This window comes from Odocoileus virginianus, chromosome 20 (assembly GCF_023699985.2).
Source record: "Odocoileus virginianus isolate 20LAN1187 ecotype Illinois chromosome 20, Ovbor_1.2, whole genome shotgun sequence".
Taxonomy (NCBI): domain Eukaryota; kingdom Metazoa; phylum Chordata; class Mammalia; order Artiodactyla; family Cervidae; genus Odocoileus; species Odocoileus virginianus.
The window spans coordinates 25281508-25303387 of NC_069693.1; the positions used below are offsets into that span (position 1 = coordinate 25281508).

Here is a 21880-nt window from a genome sequence, read left to right on the forward strand (position 1 = left end):
TTTTAATAAAAAATACTTTTCCCAAAATGACTTTGTGACTATGGTTCTGCTTTGATGAGAAAATGAAAATGAAGCTTTTCCATTTTTCTTGCATAGGGAAGCTGACTCGCCCATCTCAAAATGCTTTTAACAACTGGAGCCTCAGCCCTTAATGAGAGCAGAGCAAGCTGCACAGCTTGTCTCCTGAAACTCTCAATTTATATTTTAAAATTATCCTGATAAGCCATAATTGTAAAATGACAACACACAGCCATTTCCATTTCATGTGCCAAATTACTTCATTTTTATAAAGGCGAGCCTCTTCTATTCAGCCCTGCGGTGTGCTGATACAGAAAAACAGAGGTTCAAACCACGAAGACCCTAGGTGTTCCATCTGCACCCAAGGTCCACACAAGAAAACAACCCTTCACCCCCTGCCAAGAAAACCTCTGGGTGGCCTACCCTGAACTCCACGACCACCACGTGCAGTGAGGCGGCCTGGGGCATCACCACAGCACCAGGCCCCAGGAGTTGGTCCACAGCAGTCCGCACATACCAGAAGTACAGGTTGTGCCATGGAAGCAGGCTGGTGGTGAAGAAAGGCTCACCCAGGAGGAGAGAAACCTGCCGATCAGAGAGAGAAGCAGGCCCAGGTTATCAGAAGGATTCAGCTGAGGAGTAAAGGACAAGTTTCACAGGCACATTCATTCTTTCATTCATTCACCCACTTGGTCAGTCAGTCAGTGAGTCCACATGCACGTCAAGGCCTGCACCTACCCTTGAGGATACAAAGATGAGAAACAGACATGAGCCCTGCCCTCAGGAGTGCAGGGTGAAAGAGGGGAGCACAGGAGGCTGGGTGCCGTCCTCAGAGTGTGGTAGGCTCTGACAGAAGCAAGGAAGGGGCTCACAGTGGGACCCTAGAAGTAAGGGCTTCAGGAAGAACTTCCAGGATGGCATCCTGGAAATCCTACTCAAAGCTTTATCCTGACAATTTATTATCAGCGCTAGTCCGTCTCCCTCACCAGGCTAGGAGACCAGAGAAGTGGGGACATTGGCAGCACAGTATTCCCAACACAGTGCCTGGCCCAGAGCAGATGTCAGTGAAAGTTTGTTGATCAGATGAATAAATGCATGAACAGGAGACAGAAAAGCAAAAGAGCGGGGAGTCCAGGCAGAGGTATGGGCAGAGGCCAAAGCAGGGGTGTGAATGACAATGAGAGCAAGGCTCTTCTGGGAGCTCGCCAGACGAACAGGTGGGGTAGGATAGTAAAGGATGAGGCCAGAGCAGTGGAGAGGAGCCAGGTCACCCAAAGCTAGCTGATAACAGGAAAAGGAGACTGAACTATGCCTTGGAGGCAAGAGGGGATCACTAAAAGCTTTAATCAGGGTTTAATATGAGAAGGAATGTGCTTCAGAAAGAATCTCAGGAGTTCCCTGGTGGCCTAGTGGTTGGGACTTGGGGATCTCACTACCAGCCTGGGTTCAGGAGCAGTGCTGTGATGGAAAAAGGGAGGGGACACTATGTGTCTCTGCCCATCCCAGCACAGCCGTTCTGCTCTCGCTATAAGGAGCAGCGATTGGAGAGCAAAGCAAGTATTCATTCATCAAGCATCTCTGCGAACCTCATCACACCCTCAACAGTGGGGGACCCATGGTGAGACCCAGAGAAGGAGGCAGTCAGGCCATCTCAGAGCTGTGCTTTCGAGAGCAAATGCACAGCACTCTCAACTCACCTTTTTACCCTCCAAGTCTGCAGGTGTTAATAATTCAGGCCGTTTCTCTATTATATTAATTTTGTCTTCCAAGTGGTTGGCCTTGAAGATCTTAGAGGGAAAACAAAAGTGTTGGTTTTGTTGAGAAAAAGAACACAACTCAGAGTTACTTTATCTGTGTGCAGTTCTCTGGCCAAACGGTTCTGGAGCACCACTTTCAGCTACTCTGCTGAACTTCTCCCCTCCAAAGGCCTCCTACAGACTGCAGGTGACATCATGAGCAAAATGTCTTAAGAGCAATAGAAACGTCTCTTGCAGGCACACTGACAAGGCTCAGAAGTAGGCTTGTAGTCCTGGTGGGGTGGGTTATCCTTCAAAAGGAAATCAAAACCAGTCACTGGCCGGGATGTGAAACACCAGCACAGAACCAAGCAGTCAGGACAGCTTGTGAGCAGTGACTGCCCGGGTGCTGGTGCCCCAGAAACAATAACTTTAGCTCTATCACTGCAAGGAGTTTTGGTTTTTCGGTTTTAAGTGAAGTGAGGAGAAAAGCCTACACTTCTTCAGCCACAAAACACAAAGTACAGTCTAAACTTTGCTCGCTGCTATTCAACAACAGCTCCAGAAGACGTTCAGGCCAGCTCTCGACCCAGGAATCACGAGAGAGTCACTGGCAGCTGCTACTTCCCCCAGTTCCCTTAGCACTGACACTGATTCAAAGCAATTGATCCCAGACTCAGGAAGACAAGCCCCACAGGTCCCCACATTATTTCAATAACAACAATTATCACTTACTTTTTTCATCAGTCTATGAGAAGCTGCTGAATTCTCTATTGTAAATACCTAAAAAAGAATATCATGCTATTAGTTGTAAGAGATGCACTCAACAGAGAAAGTGAATACAGATTAAAATGCAATTCCAGGGACTTCGCTGGTAGTCCAGGGGTTAGCACTCCACACTTTCAATGCAAGGGGTATGGGTGCCATCCCTGGCTGGGAAACCATAATCCCACATGAAAAGCAACTCCAAAGCAAAGGACAATACCTAACCAACTACATCTGTGCTCACAATCCCCCTGGATAGTACAACATTCTGTGCTGACCCCGGATTCAGACTCAGGAGCTGCAGCAACATGGCAACAGCTATAGCCTGACTCCTGCCTGCACATGAGGCAACAACCCCTCAGACACCAACCCAAGCACACCCACAACGTATGTGGCAGCTGCACTTGCAAAGAGTTTTAGTCACAAAACTGTGACTAAAGAGCGTCATCAGGAAGCTGGCAGAAGGCACACGACCAGTACCTGCTCTGCCCCGAGGTGATGGGCCAGCATGGAGAGCAGACTGCCATCACTGACGCACAGGCAGACACTGTCTGGCTTCAGCACCTGCAGGAAAAGAGCAACCTCAGCACAGATTTTCTTACAGTGTTGAGAAAATTCCTGTTGACAAACTGACAGGCACATTTTCCATCTGACCCCCTAACCTACTCTGTGATCATTCAATCCCATCTCCTCCTCACTCCATTGCCCACATGGCCTGGCTGCATCTTCCTGTGCCCCAGTAACAGTCATACGTGCCTCCCAGGCCCCGGTGGCAACCAGCTCACCCTCCAACACACCCTCTGCCTCACCTCTCCCCACTCAAACCCCACTGTCAGGAGACTCTCCTCAAGCCATCCTAGAAGGCCCCACTGAAGGCCTGCCCTGTTTATCGGAGGCCACCCCCCAGTGCATGACCACAGGCCTCTTCCCTGTGAAGTCACAGCACAGATAGCCACAGACATGTCGAATGACTCCTCAAATCAGGGATGCCTTTGTGGGTCACAGATCCCTCTGAGAGAAACTCAGAATGTCTGGGATCCTCCTTCCCCACTCCCCCAAACGCAGGCATGTGCATACATGCACACATATTTCTGCATACAACTCCAAAGGGTCCAGAGAACCCCCCATCCAAACCTTGTGTGTGGTCCCCAGGCTGAGAGACCCCTTCTATACGCAGCAGGGAGCAAAGGTTTTTCAGAAAAGCTACATGACCAGATTTACAATCTAGAAAATTTTAGAAAGAAAACAGCAAATGAGAAGAATAATGGGGTGGCTGAACCCACAAGGATCACCAAAGGAATTGCTGGTGACCATAAAGGCAAAGTGTCCAGAGGGACAATAGCAAGGGCCAGGGAGAGGCTCCCATAGAAGAGCAGAGAACAAGCCCCTACTGATCCAGAAACAAGCTCCTAGCCTCGGCTCAAACGCCCACCCAGAAGGAGCCGGTTGAAGCCACTTGTGGACAGACTGAAGAGCACAGAAGACAAAACAACTGATCATAAGTGAGCAGTGGGCTGGGGTCCACAGGACAAACCCCTTCTGGCCTGTGACCACCCAAAGGGCTGGACACTTACCGTCCTCAGAGCCTGGATGTATTGATCAGTTCTGTTCCGATCATTGATCTCTCCAAACCGAGGCCGGTTCCAGAGCAGGTGAGCCTGGCAGTCACACACGGGGCGCACTGGGTGGACTCTCCCATTCTTTTCGGGACTGGACCAAAAAATGAACAGATACAGGATGAGGACCTGCTAGGCAGTGGCAAGCATGATAGCACAGCACGGGGACATGCACCAGGGAAATCGAGGTGGGCAGGGGGCACGTCCATGGTCCTCCAGGGGACATGAGTCTAGGCAATGGCTCGAGTGGGCCTTAGAGGTCAGAGGCCCTCCAATTCAAGACTTCTCATATATATATATCTGCCCCAAATGGGGGTCCTACCACCGGGGTAGCCTCCTCTCAGTACACACAAACAGGGACCCAGCCACAAACTTTTGCCCTTATTTGGTTCAGATATAAATGTGCCCATTCAAACCTCTACAGGGTCCATGGAGGGAATTTACATGAACCCACAATATCACAAGCCTAGTGTCCCACCCCACAAGGCCGGAGGCACACCTGGTCTTCTGGAGGCTGTACCACACACAGTAGTCGTCGTGGTGCGCTACCAGGCAGAGGGCTGAGCCCTGGACAACGGGCTCCTCCTGTGGCAGGAAGTACACACACTGCATCCAGTGGTCCCGCCACTGAAACAGGAAGAGAACCAGTTGTCACCAAGCTGCAACAAGAGCAATGCATCAAATCCAGGGGCCAAAACCCAAGCCAGAAACCAATTTGCTGAGAGACCACTATGTGAACTACACGTAGCTATTGTGGCCAAAGAGATAAGGAAGAAAATTTTCAAGTCAGAGAAGCTAAAGGCCTGAAAACTTCATGAACGCTGTGGGCTTTAAGAAGACAGAATGTAGCTGATAGCAGTGGTCTTCAGGGTGGGCTCAGATGAGGGGACTCCAGCCCCTGCCCTGTGTGTGTGTGTGTGTGTGTGTGTGTGTGTGTGTCAGGGGTAAGGGGGAAGAGGTGGAGTTGGAAGGATGGAGAAAGAATGCAAATATGGTAAACATTCAGTTCAGTTCAGTCACTCAGTCGTGTCTGACTCTTTGCAATCCCATGAATCGCAGCACGCCAGGCTTCCCTGTCCATCACCAACTCCCGGAGTTTACTCAAACTCATGTCCATTGAGTCGGTGATGCCATCCAGCCATCTCATCCTCTGTCGTCCCCTTCTCCTCCTGCCCCCAATCCCTCCTAGCATCAGGGTCTTTTCCAATGAGTCAATTCTTCAACATTAACAACTGGTAAATTTAAGTAGTGGGCATAGTGATGTTCGTTTTCACTTATTTTATGGATTCAAAATTTTCAAAATAAAAAATTGGAAAAATAGCCAGCACCACTTCTCAGGAGGGCATTTAACAACTAAATATTGTTTGTTCACCACTGGTTCTATAAGAATGAAGTCACTAGCCACTGTAGTCCCTGACTTTCAACATATCCTGAAAGGAGTTTAGGGTGGCAATCAGGAATGAGAGAGTCAGTGCTCTGGGAAAAACTCGAAGAACAGGGCTTCAGATAGTTAGATATTTTCAGAAAATCTTATGAACCCAATTTCTTGTATATTCTCATATCCAGAAAAGCACTAAATTCATTAACAGAGATACCTGCACCTGATGACTGGCAACAACCTTCTGCCAGAATGTGTACTTAACTGCAAGTATCTTCCTTTCATTAAAATCACATATATACTGATCTTCACACACACACACACACACACACACACACACACACACACTCCTCCTTCTCCTCTTTCAGAGCAGCTCCTCAGAGCTATCTTAGAGGCTATAATCCCTACTTGGCTTCAAATCAAACTTAACTCACAACTCTCTTGTTGTGTTTTTTTTTTCCTCAGTTAAAACATTCTATCCTACCCGGTCTTGAATTTAACTTAAAGTCCAGTGAATGCCATTCCTATCTCTCTCAGATGTCTATTTGAAGGTAAAAGTGAAAGTGAAACCTGCTCAGTCGTGTCTGACTTTTTGCAACCCCATGGACTATACAGTCCATGGAATTCTCCAGGCCAGAAAACCGGAGTGGGTAGCCTTTCCTTTCTCCAGGGGATCTTCCCAACCCAGGGATGGAACCCAGGTCTCCCACATTGCAGGTGGATTCTTTATGAGCTGAGCCACAAGGGAAACCCCTGAAGGTAAAAGTTAGGAATCAAATCTAACCAGATACACTCTGGGGATAATAAACAGTAACAAGGAGGGGGAAAAAAAGATTCTCTAAAACTTGCTATTCATCCTTTACTATGCCCTCCTTGACCCCTCCCGGGCCCTGGCGATACTGCCCTGTCACCATATCCTTCCCACACACCAGACTCCCAGGTCCGAATGCTAAAGAACTGTGACAGAAGCCACTGTTTGAGGCTGATCAAGGGCAGCTCAGTGAAGTCATGAGGGAGATTCATTAGCAGCTCTTCAAACTCTAAACAGTCCCAAAGTCACCACTGGCAGAGGGAGGACACAAGCCCCACAGCCAGGAGACCTGGGGAAAAGCACCCACCACCGTTGCCTAGACACGAGGTCCTGCTCCCCTCACCGGGCCAGGCTCTCTGTGGTTACTCAGGGGGTCTTATATGAGGATTCAGGGAGAAACCATACATAGGAACACTCTGAAGATATGTAAATGAGAAGTATTAACATTTTTATGAAATTCTTATGCCAGAGAAGAAGAAAGCAGCCCAGTGGCAATCTGAATTCTATGGGAGAATTCTTCCCCACCCCAACCGTGCCACACAGACCGACAGACAGACACACACACACACTCTCTCTCTCTCTCTCTCTCAGCCTGCAGTGGACTGAGGCTGTGAAGAGTCGAGCTGGGGCAGCTAATTCTCCCCCACCCCAACCTGTACCCCACACACACACACAGACACACACACACACACTCAGCCTGCAGTGGACTGAGGCTGTGAAGAGTCGAGCTGGGGCAGCTAATTCTCCCCCACCCCAACCTGTACCCCACACACACACACACAGACACACACACACACACTCAGCCTGCAGTGGACTGAGGCTGTGAAGAGTCGAGCTGGGGCAGCTCAAGGGCCCAGGAGGACTGACTGAAATCCTGCAGCAGTCATCACCCTGTGGCCTAAGCAGTAACTCAGGAACTTGGGGAGATGCTAAGGCCTTTCCATGAAGTCACTATGTGTACACTCAGAACCATCAGCTGAGCAATCAAAATAAAGCCAGTGCCCAGCAAGCAGTAACTGAAATCAGAATACACAGAGGCTGGTCTCAAGGCCTCCCAGGTGGAGGGAAGACTGGATTCCTGGCCCTGAAGCACCTTTCCCACTCTCTTCCCTGTGTACACAGTGCTCAGTCATCTCTGACTCTTTGTAGCCCGAGGGACTGCTGCCCACCAGGCTTCTCTGTCCCTGGTATTTTCCAGGCAAGAATATTGACATGGGTTGCCACTTCCTACTCCAGGGGATCTTCCTGACCCAGGGATCAAATTCAAGTCTGTTGTGTCTTCTACATTGGCAAGTGGATTATTTACCACTAGTGCCACCTGGGAAGTTCCAATGTGTATAGAGGGGTGGATAACATGCACATGAGAGAAAATTCAAGATATAAAAGGCTCATGGAGTAAAAAGTAAGCTTCCTTTCCACCCCTAACCTTCAGTCCCCTTCCCAGAAGCAACCTTTTTTACAAATTTCTGTGAATTCCTCCAAAGATACCCTCATATACACACACCACACATACACACTCAGGAACACATACATTATTTTCCCACAATTGCACCATATGCACTATTCTGTACCTCTCATTGTTTCACTTGATCTATCCTTGAGACAGTTCCACACCAGTGCAGAGAGCCACCTTGCCCTCTGAGCATGCAGAATTGACTTAGCTGGTCCCTGCTGGTGGCCTCTAGGCTGTTCCAGTCTTTTCCATTAGAGCAGGGCTGCAGTGAGCATCCTGGTACACAAGCCATGCTACACACAGGCAGATGCAACCAGAGCCTAAGTATTTAGAAGTGGCGTCACTTTCCATCCTGCCACACTGTGGGTCTCACTGTACTCTGTGACCCTCTGACCATCACTTTCCTGCTCTGCCCCACAGCTCCACCAACAGTCTGCAGACTTTGAACTTTATTCACTAACAGGTGAAAAATGGTATTTCACTGCATTTTAAATCTGCATGGTTCTTATGAGTGAGGCTGAACAGCTTTCCACACATTAAAGAAGAATAAAATATGTATTTCATTTTCTGTACGTCACATCCTCCCCACTTTCCATCGAGCTGAAGGAGGTAGATTTTAAGGTCACAGAAAATGAGGCTATAGACAGGCTGCTGTTCTCTGCTGTTAAGTTGCTAAGTCGTGTCTGATTCTTTGCAACCCCGAGGACTGCAGCACGCCAGGCTCCTCTGTCCTTCACTATCTCCCTGAGTTTGTATCTCCCAGAGTAGTTCTCTACTGCAAGCTAATCTGAGGTCCCCTGGGATTACTCTAGGGGCCAGGTCTAACAGTAGCTGTGCCAAGACACAGGAGAGCCAGCACACAAAAGCTGCCCTGTGGTTCACTGTGACCACTGGTGCTGACCATGAACTCAGTCCCTTCTGTCTCTAAATGCTTTTGAATCTAAGACTCAACATGCTCCTTTCCCAGGACCAAAAGTGGATGACAACTTCCTGATTTCCATGAAAATGTGTTCAGCTCCTGCCTCTTACCTGGAGCTCCTCTGGGTTCGAATGTGCCCAGAAGGGGGCCATGGTGCACTTGATCTTCCCCTCAGGGTCCATTTCAATGTCCCACCAGGAGAGAACCACCTGAGCTTGGCCAGACACCAGCGGTTCAAACTGCCTGCTGTGGCAGGCTGCTGAGCTACTGACTTGCTTGCTGAAGTCCACACTGTGGAAGAACATTCGGGAACTGAGGCAGATTTTTAAGCTCACACAGTACATTTTTAAGCTTTTATGGTGACCTCACCTGCAATGAGACTTGTTTGCAATGGACTCCTGATGTCAAAATGAACACAAAAACGACTGCCAAAGACCCAATTCCACCAAGTGTCTCCAAGCACCATGACCCTGGGTGGCTCCTTGGTACCTGAACATAGGCAGCACGTCGCTGAGGATGGTGAAGTCAGTGGGTGACACCTGGTTTAGCTGAATGTCGCAGACAGAGGGCGCGCCAGGGCACCTCTCCAGTTCCAAGGGGGGGATGATGACCTGCTCTCCACGGCTGGTCTGAACACGGATGGGAAACAGCTTATTCCACGACCACATCCTCCTGGACTCTACCAGTTGTGCATAGACAGTTGCTCTGTGAGGCACTGCTTCACAATTTGCCTAAATTTATATTCAAAAAGTAAAACAACAAAAAAATAACCAGTTACATTGACCCACAGTAATTCCCATTGAGCAAAAGAGATTTATTCCCTAATATGAGGCAAGTTTAGTAACATCTAATGCCTTATCACTATTAGGACAGTGAACTGTTTTCAGCCCAATGCCCTTGGGTAAGAAACTAGACTGCATAAAGAACACACGTTATGTCTAAGATGATTTGTCAGCTAAGTTCCTAGTTACCTGACACTCTTGAATATTTCAAAAATAAACCTTAATTGTCATCATGCTGATTAACTCCCACACAGACTTTGAAGAAAGAGTCTAAGTCTTCCTGTTAAACAGAAATCCTAGCAAAAGGCTCAGAGCTTCCCTTTAGTGCAGCTCTCACCCAGACACTAGAACTTTCTTATGGCACAGCCCAGCAGACAAGTGTCCATCCTCAACTGACCTGACCTCCTGGCCTCATTGGGAAATGCCGACTTGGCTGTGGCTGCAGCCCCTCATCCAGTTTCCTTCCAATCCTCCAATACATTCATCTGACACCCTCTACACACCAAGCACTAGGGGTCTCCCCACCTTCCCCCACCAGAGTGGGCAAGACCTCATCCCACCACACACCATCAGAACAGACCTCAAGCTGTACTGTGACCACCTGCCCACCTATCTGCCCTGCCAGGAGCTCACCTTCATATTCTTGGTACCCTAAAAAGTGTCCAGCAAATGAAGGCACCAATAAAGGTGTCTTCTGAGACCAATTCCTGGGCCACTGCAACGCCACATGGACTGTCAGACGCCCCAGTACCCCAGTTTCATGACCTCCAATGTCCTCCAGCAAAAGGGACAAGGTACTGGAGACCATGATGCTATAGCTCCTTCAAGTTCAGGCTGGGCAGATGGGGACAATGATTAGAGTGGACAGCAAACACCTGGCCGCTATAGGCCAACTGGAAGAGAAAGCTGAGGATAGCTGCTAGTGGACCTTTTAATGATGAGACGAATCAGAGAAAGACAAAACTGGACAACATTAACATAACTCTAAATATCCTTGTTCTCTATTTCAGGGATTCATCTAATTGATGGCTTTAATGTAGAGAAAAAATAATTTCAAACACAGAATTTTGTATTTTGGAAATGATGAGACATCTCACAGTATGGCAATCTGCAGAGTAAGTACCTCACATGCTGACCACATGAGCAATGTGAACTCTGGTCCCAACTGCCTTGGGAGGAGCCTCATTCCTCTCTTCAGGGGCACTAATTTTAAGCACCCCTGCAGAGAGTTCCAGGCTGAGACAGGTCCAGGCTCATGAGAAAGGTGCCCACAGGGCAGGTGTCGGCAGAAGCAGCAGACACACACGCCTCCCCAGCTGGCCTCTGCCTCAGTCTCTACCTCCCTGTTTATGTTCATAAAGAAACAAGGCCAATGTCTCTGAACTAACATGCTCAGCATATCTTTCCCTTCTCAAAACAACTGTCAAAGGCTATCAACACTCAAGGTTATCAACAGCCTGGCATTCAAGGCCTTCTATCCTCTACCCATTCTCCACTGTGAGCTCACAAGCACCGCAGACTGGTGTTCTCACTGACCCAGTAAACAGGTCCTCTGCCTGGGACATCTCTCCTTTTCCTCAGTGCCTTCCCAGATTCCGCCCTCTCCACGCAGGCCCTCGTCTCCGTCCTGAACCTTGACTTTTTCCACTGGCCTTAAACCAAACATCAGCAGTGCTTCTGCCTACCTCTCCATTGGGTCCATCAAGTCCTCACCAGTGCTGACTGGTGTGGATCTTAGAAGCAAGAAGGACGTCTTATACTTCTCCTTGGATGCTAGAAGACCTTACACACAGTGTAAGAATGCTTGTTGAACTGAATCTGAAGATAGTTTCTAGTCTTTTGACTCTAACCTACTAAGACTCAGCATTTAAGAGGAAGTCATGACTGAGGAGAACCAAAGGAATCAAAAGGTGCCCTAGGGGATACAGAGAGGGGCTGGGGCCTTGCAGTATTGTGCAGTGATAAGAGCCATGTGAGATCACAATTTGCCCGAGGGAGGCTGTCAGCCCCCTACCTGCACGAGGTGCCTGTGTGCATGCTCATAGGAGGGCAGGGCCCCCTCCCCAATCAGTTCCGTGTCAAATAGCTCCGTGATCAGGATGTTGGCATGGCATGGCATGTCACCATCTGAGAAACACAAGGGAAGAGTCAGAAGCAAGCAACAGATTAGAGCAAATATTTACAACAAATATGTAAAAAAAAAAAAAAAGTTAACAGGTCATTATAACTGAAAGCACACATATATGCTAAAGTGTTTAGAAGTGTCATCATGTCTGCAACTGACTTTCCAACAGTTCAGAAAAAAGTAAAATCCACCTTAGTATACATGTATATGTCAAAATGCTACCAACTGATTAAGTCTTGCTTAAGAGAACATAGGTGTTCACTGTACTACTCTTTCAGTTTTTCTATTTAATATTGCAAGGGGCTTGTAAAACTGATTTAAAAAAAAACAAACAAAAAACCTACAAACATTCCAAAAGAACACCAGGTAAAAATACAGACAATTCAAAATAGAAAGCAAATCAATCAACTATATGAAAATGTTTTCATTCTTATTAGCAAATTGGAGAGATACAATTAAACTATTAACTATTAAATTAGCAAAAATGATATGAAAAGCAAAGACTGAATGCTGGTACTTCAAATATTTCTAGGCTGCAGAGGAGAGAAAATCAAAGTAAGAGAGGTTGATTCCATCAATACCCAAAGATACAACTGAGATCCAGAATTCAGAGGCCCCAGTTCCTTATACTAAATCCCCCGAATCAAGTTAGTTTCTTGCTGCCAAACAATCCCCTAAATAACAGTTTTTTTGGATAGCAGGATTATGGAAGGTCTTTCTGCTTTTCTACTTTTTAAACCTCCATAATACAATGTAATGTTACTTCTACAATTACAATTTTTAATGAGCCGAAACAAAACTGACTTTGGAAGGGGTATTCATCACGGAGAATTAACTGTAAATACTCCTAATGGCTCATGAATTATAATTTGACAAAGCCCACTCATCTTCCCTACACAGAGGACAAGGACGGGTGATGCAAGAAAAGAACAGTGTAAGAGTTCAAAGGCAAGTGTAGCAGAGAGAGCATGAGCCTTGAGTCATAGAGTCCTGGGCCTGGATCCCACTTTCTAACCTTGAACCTTCAGTCCTGACCATCAGTCACCTCATCTGTAAAAGAGGGGTTGGTCACGAGATCTGCTTTGAATGGTGGTAGTAATTAGATAACAAAGGTAAGCCTGTCCAGTTCCTATAAAGTACACGTGTGCTCAAAGGCAGCACGACATGAAAAGAGGCTGAGAAGAAACTTCTATCTCCTGGCACACAGACCACTCTCCAAGTCACTGCCCATCCTCTTTGATATCAAGGGAGACTGCAACTGAAATACACTGTCCCAAACTAAGCTGACCACCCCACTCGCGCACACCCCTGCTTCTCTGTCCAATGTTTCTGCTCAATGAATGGCACCACCAATCACACAGTCCTGAAACATGGGCATCACTGGCCAGCTCCGGGATGGTACCCTGGCTGGCCTGGAGACCCCTGCACCCCATGGCCTAGAACAATGCCTAGCAGCACCCCAAAACAGTCAACAAATGTCAGCTAAATGCTTGAACCCTCCCTCTTTGTCACCCTACATCTCAATCAATCACCAAGCCCTGCCAATTCTACCTTCTGAATACTTTTTAAGCCAATTATGTAACTTAAAATGATTTACTGTCCAAATCTGCTTCAAAAATAAGCTTTATGATCCAGTGGATTTCAAGAAATACTTCTTGAGAGCCTGTGAATGCTTCTGTAGAAAGGGACAGACGTGCAGGGGGAGCCTGAGTGGGGGCAGTTACTCCAGGGGCCTCAGACGTTTTCACCAAATGACTAGGTGGATGAATAAATGCCGCCCCAAGTCGGCTGCTACACATCTTGGTGCGTAATCCATCTCGGGGGAACAGGTAACAAACCCAGAAGCTGTTTTTTAAAAGAGCTCAGAACAGAAGCTTGGAAACAAGCATTTGGGAGTAGGAAGGAAGCTGCGAAGGAGAACGAAGACTGGGAGATGTCCCTGAGGCCTGGGAAGAGAGAGTTTTCAGAAGGCCTGAACTGCGGCAATATCAAAGCTGCAGTGTTTCCCATTTACCAGGGGTTAAGGACCAAGCAAAGTTGACAGTCTACTCACTAAACAAATATGACTGAATTCTTCCATGTGTCAGGTCCTGTGCCAAGTCATGGAATGGAATAATTAGTAAGATCACAACAGTCCATGAGCTTAAGATGCTTCAGCCGTGTGGTGATAGAAACACTAAATATATAATTACACAATTATTTCATTATTTAGGTTAAAATCACTACATAGAAAGGTATTAAGAAAGCTGAGTGTGTGAACAACACACAGCCTGGAGGTGGTACAGGACAGGGCACAAAGTAAGTGACATGGCACAAGTTCTCTACCTCGGGTCAAAACGGAGTAACTGGGTTCAGACTTATCTACCATCATAATCAACTAGAAAACATGGCAAAACATATAAAACAAGTGTTTTTGGACACTGAACAGCAGGAAACAAAGTGAACCCTACTACTGCCCTGGCTTCCAGCCAAAAGGCACTTTCCAGACCTTGGTACACATAGTGAGAAGCCAAGCAAAGTGTCTTGCTGAATGAGATAGCAGAGATGAATTCAGGGGAGTGGAGGCAGCTAGAATTTGCAAAGGAGAGAGTCAGACAGGAAGCTACGTGGGAAAAGGGCTTTGGAAATCTGCACAAGGCTCCCTTCATGTCTCTTGCTGAATATATCCACACACACACATAGGGTAAGCCTCTAGAAGGCTGAGCAAAGGATGACCATGTAGCTATAAGCTGAACAATTGTCAGAGCTCAGAGGACTGAGCAACACTCTAGTTATGATCAGCCATGACCCAGGCACTCAGCAGAGGCCCCAGAAAGGTCACGCTATACTAGCATAGCTGAAGCAGCCCTAGAGCAGGGGTTCTCAACAGGGTGAGATTTTGCACACACATACCCCACACTTGGCACATCTGGTGATACCTGGAGACATTTCTGATAGGCACAAATGGTGCTGAGCAAGGAGATGCTATGAGCTTCCACCAGTTAAGAGGCCAGGAGTGAACATTCCACATGCACAGGACAACTTTCCCAGCAAAGAATTACTAAACCCACAATGTCAACAGTGCTGCAAGTAAGAAACCCTGTCTTAACGCTATTCTAAGCCTGTGCCAACAAAGCTTACAAATAAGCCTTGAAAGGATCAAAATGATCTGCAAGAAACCCAACTGCATGCCAGACAAAGCTTTTAAGGGAAGACAACAAAACTCAGCACTTAGCAATGTAAATCTCTCAATATACACAACATTTGAATAAAAATTAACAGACAGGTAAAGAAGGAAAACAGGACCCAGAACCAGGGTAAAAATGAGTCAATACAAGAAACCCAGAAAAGACAAAGAAAGGCAGTAGAATAGAAGGATGTTAAAACAGCTAATATAAATCTGTTAACGATTTTAAAGGAACACACAAACACATAAGAACAGCAGAGGTTATTTTAAAAAAATCAAAGGGAATTTTCAAGATGAAAAATACAGTATCAGAATGAAAAGTTCACTAGATGTGCTTGACAGCAGATCAGACACTGTGGAAAAAAAGATCAGTGAACTAAAAGACCCATCCAGAAAACTACCCATGTCCATCAGTAGGTAAAGGAATGAAGAGATTATGGAATGTACCCACATGAAGTGATGCTCACTAACAGAGAGAATGAACACTTGATACATAAAACACTGGACAAAACTCAAAAACACAGTATTACAGAAAAGAAAGCAGACACAGAAAAGTATACACTCCAGTTTCACTCAAAATTCTAGAAAAGGCAAATCTAATCTATAATGAAGAAAGCAGATCAGTGAGTGCCTAGGGCCACAGATATCGGTAGAATGCCTGTAAAGGGTCATGAGGAATCTCTTTGGGCATGATGGAGACATTCTAGTATCTTGATGGTAGAAGTGGTAACAAGTGTGTTTACATTTATTAAAATTCAAACTATGCACTTCAAATGGGTGCATCCACTCTACATAAATTATACCTCAATAGGAAATTCCCTGGCAGCCAGTGGTTAAGACTCTACTTTCACTGCTGAGGGTCCAGGTTCAATCCGTGGTCAGGGAACTAAGATCCCACAAGCCGTGTGCTATGGCCAAATAATAAAAAAATCATACCCCAGTAATGTTGATTAAAAATGGGATGATCTGTGCACTCTTTTGTATGTACAGAACACTTTAAAAATAAATAAAGGGAATATCAATCCCTTCTTTTGTGCACATTTCAGATTCTCCATAAAAAAATGCTTTTCAAATGTGAGAAAAACGCTGAATTTATGTAGATGCTTCTTTTAAAATACTGCATGTTTAATATCCATAACCTCATCCTAGAAGTTTCTCTTGTAAATCTTTTTCACTGTGCTCTCTCAGTATCAGTAGCATGTGAAATGTCAAAAGTCTGATTCAAATTCCCAGACTATAAAAAATATTCTGAAAACCTGAAGACCAAGCTACACAGGCAAATCTCTTACGCTGGATACTGAGACTGGATACTGGAACTAAGCGAACCTCTCACTGTCAACTTTTAACTGTTTTGCTTCTGTCTAATAAAACTCAAAACCAGATAAACTGAGCCAGACAAGTATTTCAACTTGCTTAAGCAAAAGGTTCCATTTGTTTACATAAACACTCATATACTTGATTAGCTCTGGTTTACTCATTCCTCATTTATTTTAATTAGTGGAGAAATAAACTAATAGAGAAGCGCTTATCTTCAGACCAGCACATGGAGAGGTCCCAATTCTGTGCGATTACCTGAGTGCATCTCCCCCAGAAACTGGAACAACCTTTTCTCTCTCCCACAAGAGCCAGTAAAGCTTGTGACACAAGATGCGCTGCTCTCACCTGGTCCTACCGTCACCTCGGTGGAATGCTTATTGATAACCTTAATCTTGTCACTGAAGCCGTTTTTCTCCACAATCTTCACAGCAGCATCAGCCATAGGCTTGAAAACCTAGAAATTAGTGAAAACCCAAATAAAAATGACCAGTAAGTTAAATAACATCCTAACACCCAGTTTTTTCAGTAGTCATGCATGGATGTGAGAGCTGGATTATAAAGAAAGCTGAGCACTGAAGAACTGATGCTTTTGAACTGTGGTGTTGGAGAAGACTTGAAGAGTCCTTGGACTGCAAGCAGATCCAACCAGTCCATCCTAAAGGAGATCAGTCCTAGGTGTTCTTTGGAAGGACTGATGTTGAAGCTGAAACTCCAATACTTTGGCCACCTGATGAGAAGAGCTGACTCATTTGAAAAGACCCTGATGCTGGGAAAGACTGAGGGCAGGAGGAGAAGGGGATAACGAAGGATGAGATGGTTGGATGGTATCACTGACTCAATGGACATGAGTCTGGGTAGGCTCCAGGAGTTGGTGATGGACAGGGAGGCCTGGAGTGCTGCAGTTCATGGGGTCACAAAGAGTCGGACACAACTGAGCGACTGAACTGAACTGAACACCTGGTTAGCAAGATAATACTTTGATTCTGGTCCTATGATTTGAAGTAAAAGAGGCTCCTCCACTATGGAATTTCTTCCTGAATACACAAAATGGACCTTTGTTATCATTTGATACAGGCAAAATATTTTGTTGGGCTGTTTTGATCTAAAGACACAAGATTTCAACTATGTAATTTACATGCGTCTCTAAATGTGTCATGGAAATGAATACAAAGGGATGAGATTCTGCTAGGTTTAACTTGCGGCTAGGCGTTCTCACAACACGCCAGGCAAAGGAGAGATGCAGGGGACTTCCAAGGAGACTGTACCACCTAGTAAGGATGGCAGGTGTCAGTGCTAGGCTAGAGGGAGATGCAAAGGGGATGTGTCTCAGAAAACCATGCCTGGGGACCTGGGATGTGAAATGTATGTGCTCTTTAGAGGAAGGTAAGACTATAACTATATTAGATATGAAGTGTGAGCAAGCAACCCTCCTGCTCAAAACTATCTCAAATCCCCATTGCTATTGGAACATAGCCTATATTCTCTTATGGTATCTGAGGCCCTCCATACTGTGGACCACCTTATTTTTACCCAGCCTTCCTCCCCTCCCACCAGCACCCCCAATACACACATGCACTACCAATGCTACAGCCACACTCATCTCCTCACTGCACAGGCAGGAGAGGCAAGCCTGAGCCTTCTTTGCCCTACCACCACCTGCCAAAGCAAACCCAACTTTTCAGAGCAGCACAAATCCCCTCCTGACAGAAGTCTTCCCTGAATCCTTCACGTGTCCCTAAACATAAGCTCCTCTATCTCTTAATTTCCCACCTGCCCAATTTAGATTGCACAGCTTCGACCACATCACTGCATGAAACATACAGATGCACATGCAGCCATACGCACATAGAGGAAATTTTCAGTTCAGTCGCTCAGTCGTGTCCAACTCTGAAACCCCATGAACAGCAGCATGCCAGGCTTCCCTGTCCATTACTAACTCCCAGAGCTTGCTTTAACTCATGTCCATCGAGTCGGTGATGCCATCCAACCATCTTATCCTCTATCATCCCCTTCTCCTCCTGCCTTCAATCTTTCCCAGCATCAGGGTCTTTTCCAGTGAGTCAATTCTTCACATCAGGCAACCAAAGTATTGGAGTTTCAGCTTCAACATCAGTCCTCCCAATGAATATTCAGGATTGATTTCCTGAATATTCAGGAAATTGACTGGTTTGATCTTCTTGCAGTCCTAGGAACGCTCAAGAGTCTTCTCCAACACCACAGTTCAAAACCATCAATCTTTCAGTGCTCAGCTTTCTTTATGGTCCAACTCTCACGACCATACATGACTACTGGAAAAACCACAGCTTTGACTAGACAGACCTTTGTCAGCAAAGTAATGTCTCTGCTTTTTAATATGCTGTCTAGGTTGGTCATAACTTTTCTTTCAAGGAGCAAGCGTCTTTTAATTTCATGGCTGCAGTCACCATCTGCACTGATTTTGGAGTCCCAAAAAATAGTCAGTCACTGTTTCCCCATCTATTTGCCATGAAGTGATGGGACCGGATGCCATAATCTTAGTTCCCTGAATGTTGAGTTCTAAGCCAACTTTTTCTCCCTCCTCTTTCACTTTCATCTTGCTTTTTCAAAGATGCAACAAATGCTGGCAATTTGATCTCTGGTTCCTCTGTCTTTTCTAAAATCCAGCTTGAACATCTGGAAGTTCTCGGTTCACATACTGTTGAAACCTGGCTTGGAAAATTTTGAGCATTACTTTGCTAGCGTGTGAGATGAGTGCAATTGTGTGGTAGTTTGAACATTCTTTGGCATTGCCCTTCTTTGGGATTGGAATGAAAACTGACCTTTTCCAGTCCTGTGGCCACTGATGAGCTTTCAAAATTTGCTGGCATATGGAATGCAGTACTTTCATAGCATCATCTTTTAGGATTTGAAATAGTGCAGCAACTGGAATTCCATCACCTCCACTAGCTTTGCTCGTAGTGATGCGTCCTAAGGCCCACTTGACTTCACATTCCAGGATGTCTGGCTCTAGGTGGGTGATCACGCCATCGTGATTATCTGGGACATGAAGATCTTTTTTGCATAGTTCTTCTATGTATTCTTGCCACCTCTTCTTAATATCATCTGCTTCTGATAGGTCCATACCATTTCTCTCCTTTATTGTGCCCATCCTTGCATGAAATGTTCTCTTGGTATCTCTAATTTTCTTGAAGAGACCTCTAGTCTTTTCCATTCTATTACTTTCCTCTATTTCTTTGCGTTGTTCACTTAGGAAGGCTTTCTTATCTCTCCTTGTTATTCTTTGGAACTCTGCATTCAGATGGGTATATCTTTCCTTTTCTCTTTTGTCTTTCGCATCTTTTCTTTTCTCAGCTATTTGTAAGGCCTCCTCAGACAACCATTTTGCCTTTTTGCATTTTAGAAATGATTTTTCATTTCTTAAATGATTTTGATTTTAGAAAATGATAAAGTGACTAGTCTGGATGACAAGATATCCATTTTTTTCTAAGACCTTTTCTGCACCCAACTATATTTTCTGCTACAAAAGCATATTTCTATTACAATCAAGAGGAAAACACTATATGCTTCTACAAAGAATACATTCTCAGGTAGGGGGGAAAAAACCACAATCCGTTTCAAATTATTTCAAGGCTCTAGTTTGATGGTTTTGATGTCGTTGGAGGGCCTCGGACCCTCAGTTCTCACCAATCAGTCTGCTTCCACCACAAAAGTATCACGCGCTCTTACCATCCTCTCAGCCCTCCTGCCCTTGACTTATCATTCATCTCCGCTGCTGACCCTGCAGAGTCTGTCCTTCACAGCCTTGTCTCAGCCACCAAGAACTCAAGAACTCACCTCAAACACTATCAAATGAACCCTGAATCTGATTTCCCAACATCATCATCCCGTGTTCTCCCCTAGCCCTCAAATGAGTGTGGAGAACTGATCTTCTTTCCAGGTGTGTACTGTCTGGTCTAAGGGCAAGTGAATCTTTCTTGCCAGGTAAATGAAATAAATTAAATACCATTTAACCTTATTTTGGCCAATGATATATTCAAGGAGAGGTTTGCTGTAGATTCCTGGGAAAGTTCTTTTTGCCCTTAAAAAGGAGAAAGAAAATGAGGAAGCCAGGAGCATGCTTGGTTTTCAAGGCATTTTGCCACAGAAGTCACTGTAACCAATACATCTTCCCCAATATTCCTTCCTTTTCAAATGTCCTAAAAGAGAAGCCTGCAGACAATGCCTATGGTTTCTTATATTCCATCCAATCCTCAACCCTACTCTCCTGAAAATGTTGCTTAAAGGGGGTCACCAATAACCTCTTAGCTACCAAACCACAGTTTTCTCAGTCCCCATTCTGCTTAACTTCCAAACCTGCACTAATATAGTAGCCACATGTAGTTTATTTAAATGTAAATGGATTAAAATTGAGTGGTATTTTAAAATTTCAGCTCCTCAGGCCTACTAGTCACATTTCAAGTGCTTAGCAGCCACATGTGGCTAGGGACCACGATACTGGCCAGCACAGTCAAAGAAAATTTTCACCACCAAAAAGTTCTAATAGACAGTGCTGCTCTAGTAGCATCCGCACTTGCCGACCACTCCCTCTTTCTCATGACTTCCACACCATCTGCCCTTCCAAGGTCTCTGTTTCTATCTGGACGTGACTTCATGGCCACTCTTGTTCCCTCAGCCCCCAGAACACATCCCATCTTTGCTCTTTTCACTCTACTCTCTCTCCCTGGACAACCCCCTAACTGCCAGCTTTACCTGTCATATCTTTAGCAAGTGAGTCCCAAATCCACTGTACATGCCACCCTCAAAAGGTTCAGATTTCCATTTCTAGGGACCATCAAGTTCTCTCTCACTCATTCTTCTGGACCTGTCTTTCCTGTTGCCATGCAGTTCAGGCAGAGCTGAAAACCACAGGGCAATCCAAAGACAGGAAGACCAAAGAATCAAACAGGTAGTCACTAAAGCAAAAACTGGGAGGCCACCATAAAGATCTTAAGAGTCAAACGGAAGAGAGAGTCACAAGCTAGAATAGCAAGAGAATTAGAAATCCAGGTAAGTGAGATGGAAATATGAAAAAACCTGAGAAAACCGTTCTACCAATTCTATCAAAAAATATGTTCTCATCCTATATTTTTCATTAGCAGTCCACAAAGGTACTGGCTCCTGCCCCAATAGTTGTCTCATACTGAACATGTCCAAAATGAAATGCAGTATCTTTTCCACAAAATAAGTTACTGGAAAGAGGAACTCCTCTTACCAGTCAATGGCATCCCTGCCTCCACCCTAGACACCCACACTAGCACTCTCTCCCACACACATACGCCATCCTATCAAAGCTACCAGTGTGGAGTGAGCACCAAATTAGGAACCAAAAGACCAAGATCCAGGTCTAGCCCTCCTACTTATTAACTGTGGGACTTAAGACTTTAACCTCTGTGTGTCTTGGCTTCTTCATTTAAGAAGATAAAATCTACTTGAGGCTATCATAGCAACTATCTTCAAACACTGATTTCTCTGTATCAGCTCAGATCCTGATGACACCCCCAAAGTCAAAGAATGACCCTTAATCATTTTAATGAAATCCTGAGACAAGTGTACAGAATTGCACGTGGGTGCACGTGCACACACACAACCCTATCACTATTATGGAACTATCACGTGATAGTTGGACTATCACAGAAACTTAAAGTCCATTACTCAAGATATTAGTCTTTAATGTGACACTCGGGTCTTCCAGAATCTGGCTACAATCTACCTTACTGGGTTTTTCTACCATGACACCATTTGCCACAACTCTGGACAACACTGTTCCCAAACACAC

General features: G+C 45.5%; 1 protein-coding gene across 2 annotated transcripts in view; it reads right to left on the reverse strand.

Moving 5' to 3' along the window:
• The window catches only part of PRMT7 (protein arginine methyltransferase 7), a 39760-nt gene that overhangs the window by 4653 nt on the left and 13227 nt on the right, over positions 1-21880 (reverse strand). For both annotated transcript variants that reach the window (XM_070451103.1, XM_020885080.2), the window contains exons 5-14: positions 16432-16540; positions 11493-11605; positions 9186-9427; positions 8807-8987; positions 4635-4762; positions 4094-4229; positions 3000-3083; positions 2490-2537; positions 1716-1805; positions 442-603 (exon numbers count right to left, since the gene is read on the reverse strand). In XM_070451103.1, the coding sequence (XP_070307204.1) occupies positions 442-603; positions 1716-1805; positions 2490-2537; positions 3000-3083; positions 4094-4229; positions 4635-4762; positions 8807-8987; positions 9186-9427; positions 11493-11605; positions 16432-16540 (1293 nt within the window). The remainder of the gene's footprint in view (positions 1-441; positions 604-1715; positions 1806-2489; positions 2538-2999; positions 3084-4093; positions 4230-4634; positions 4763-8806; positions 8988-9185; positions 9428-11492; positions 11606-16431; positions 16541-21880) is intronic.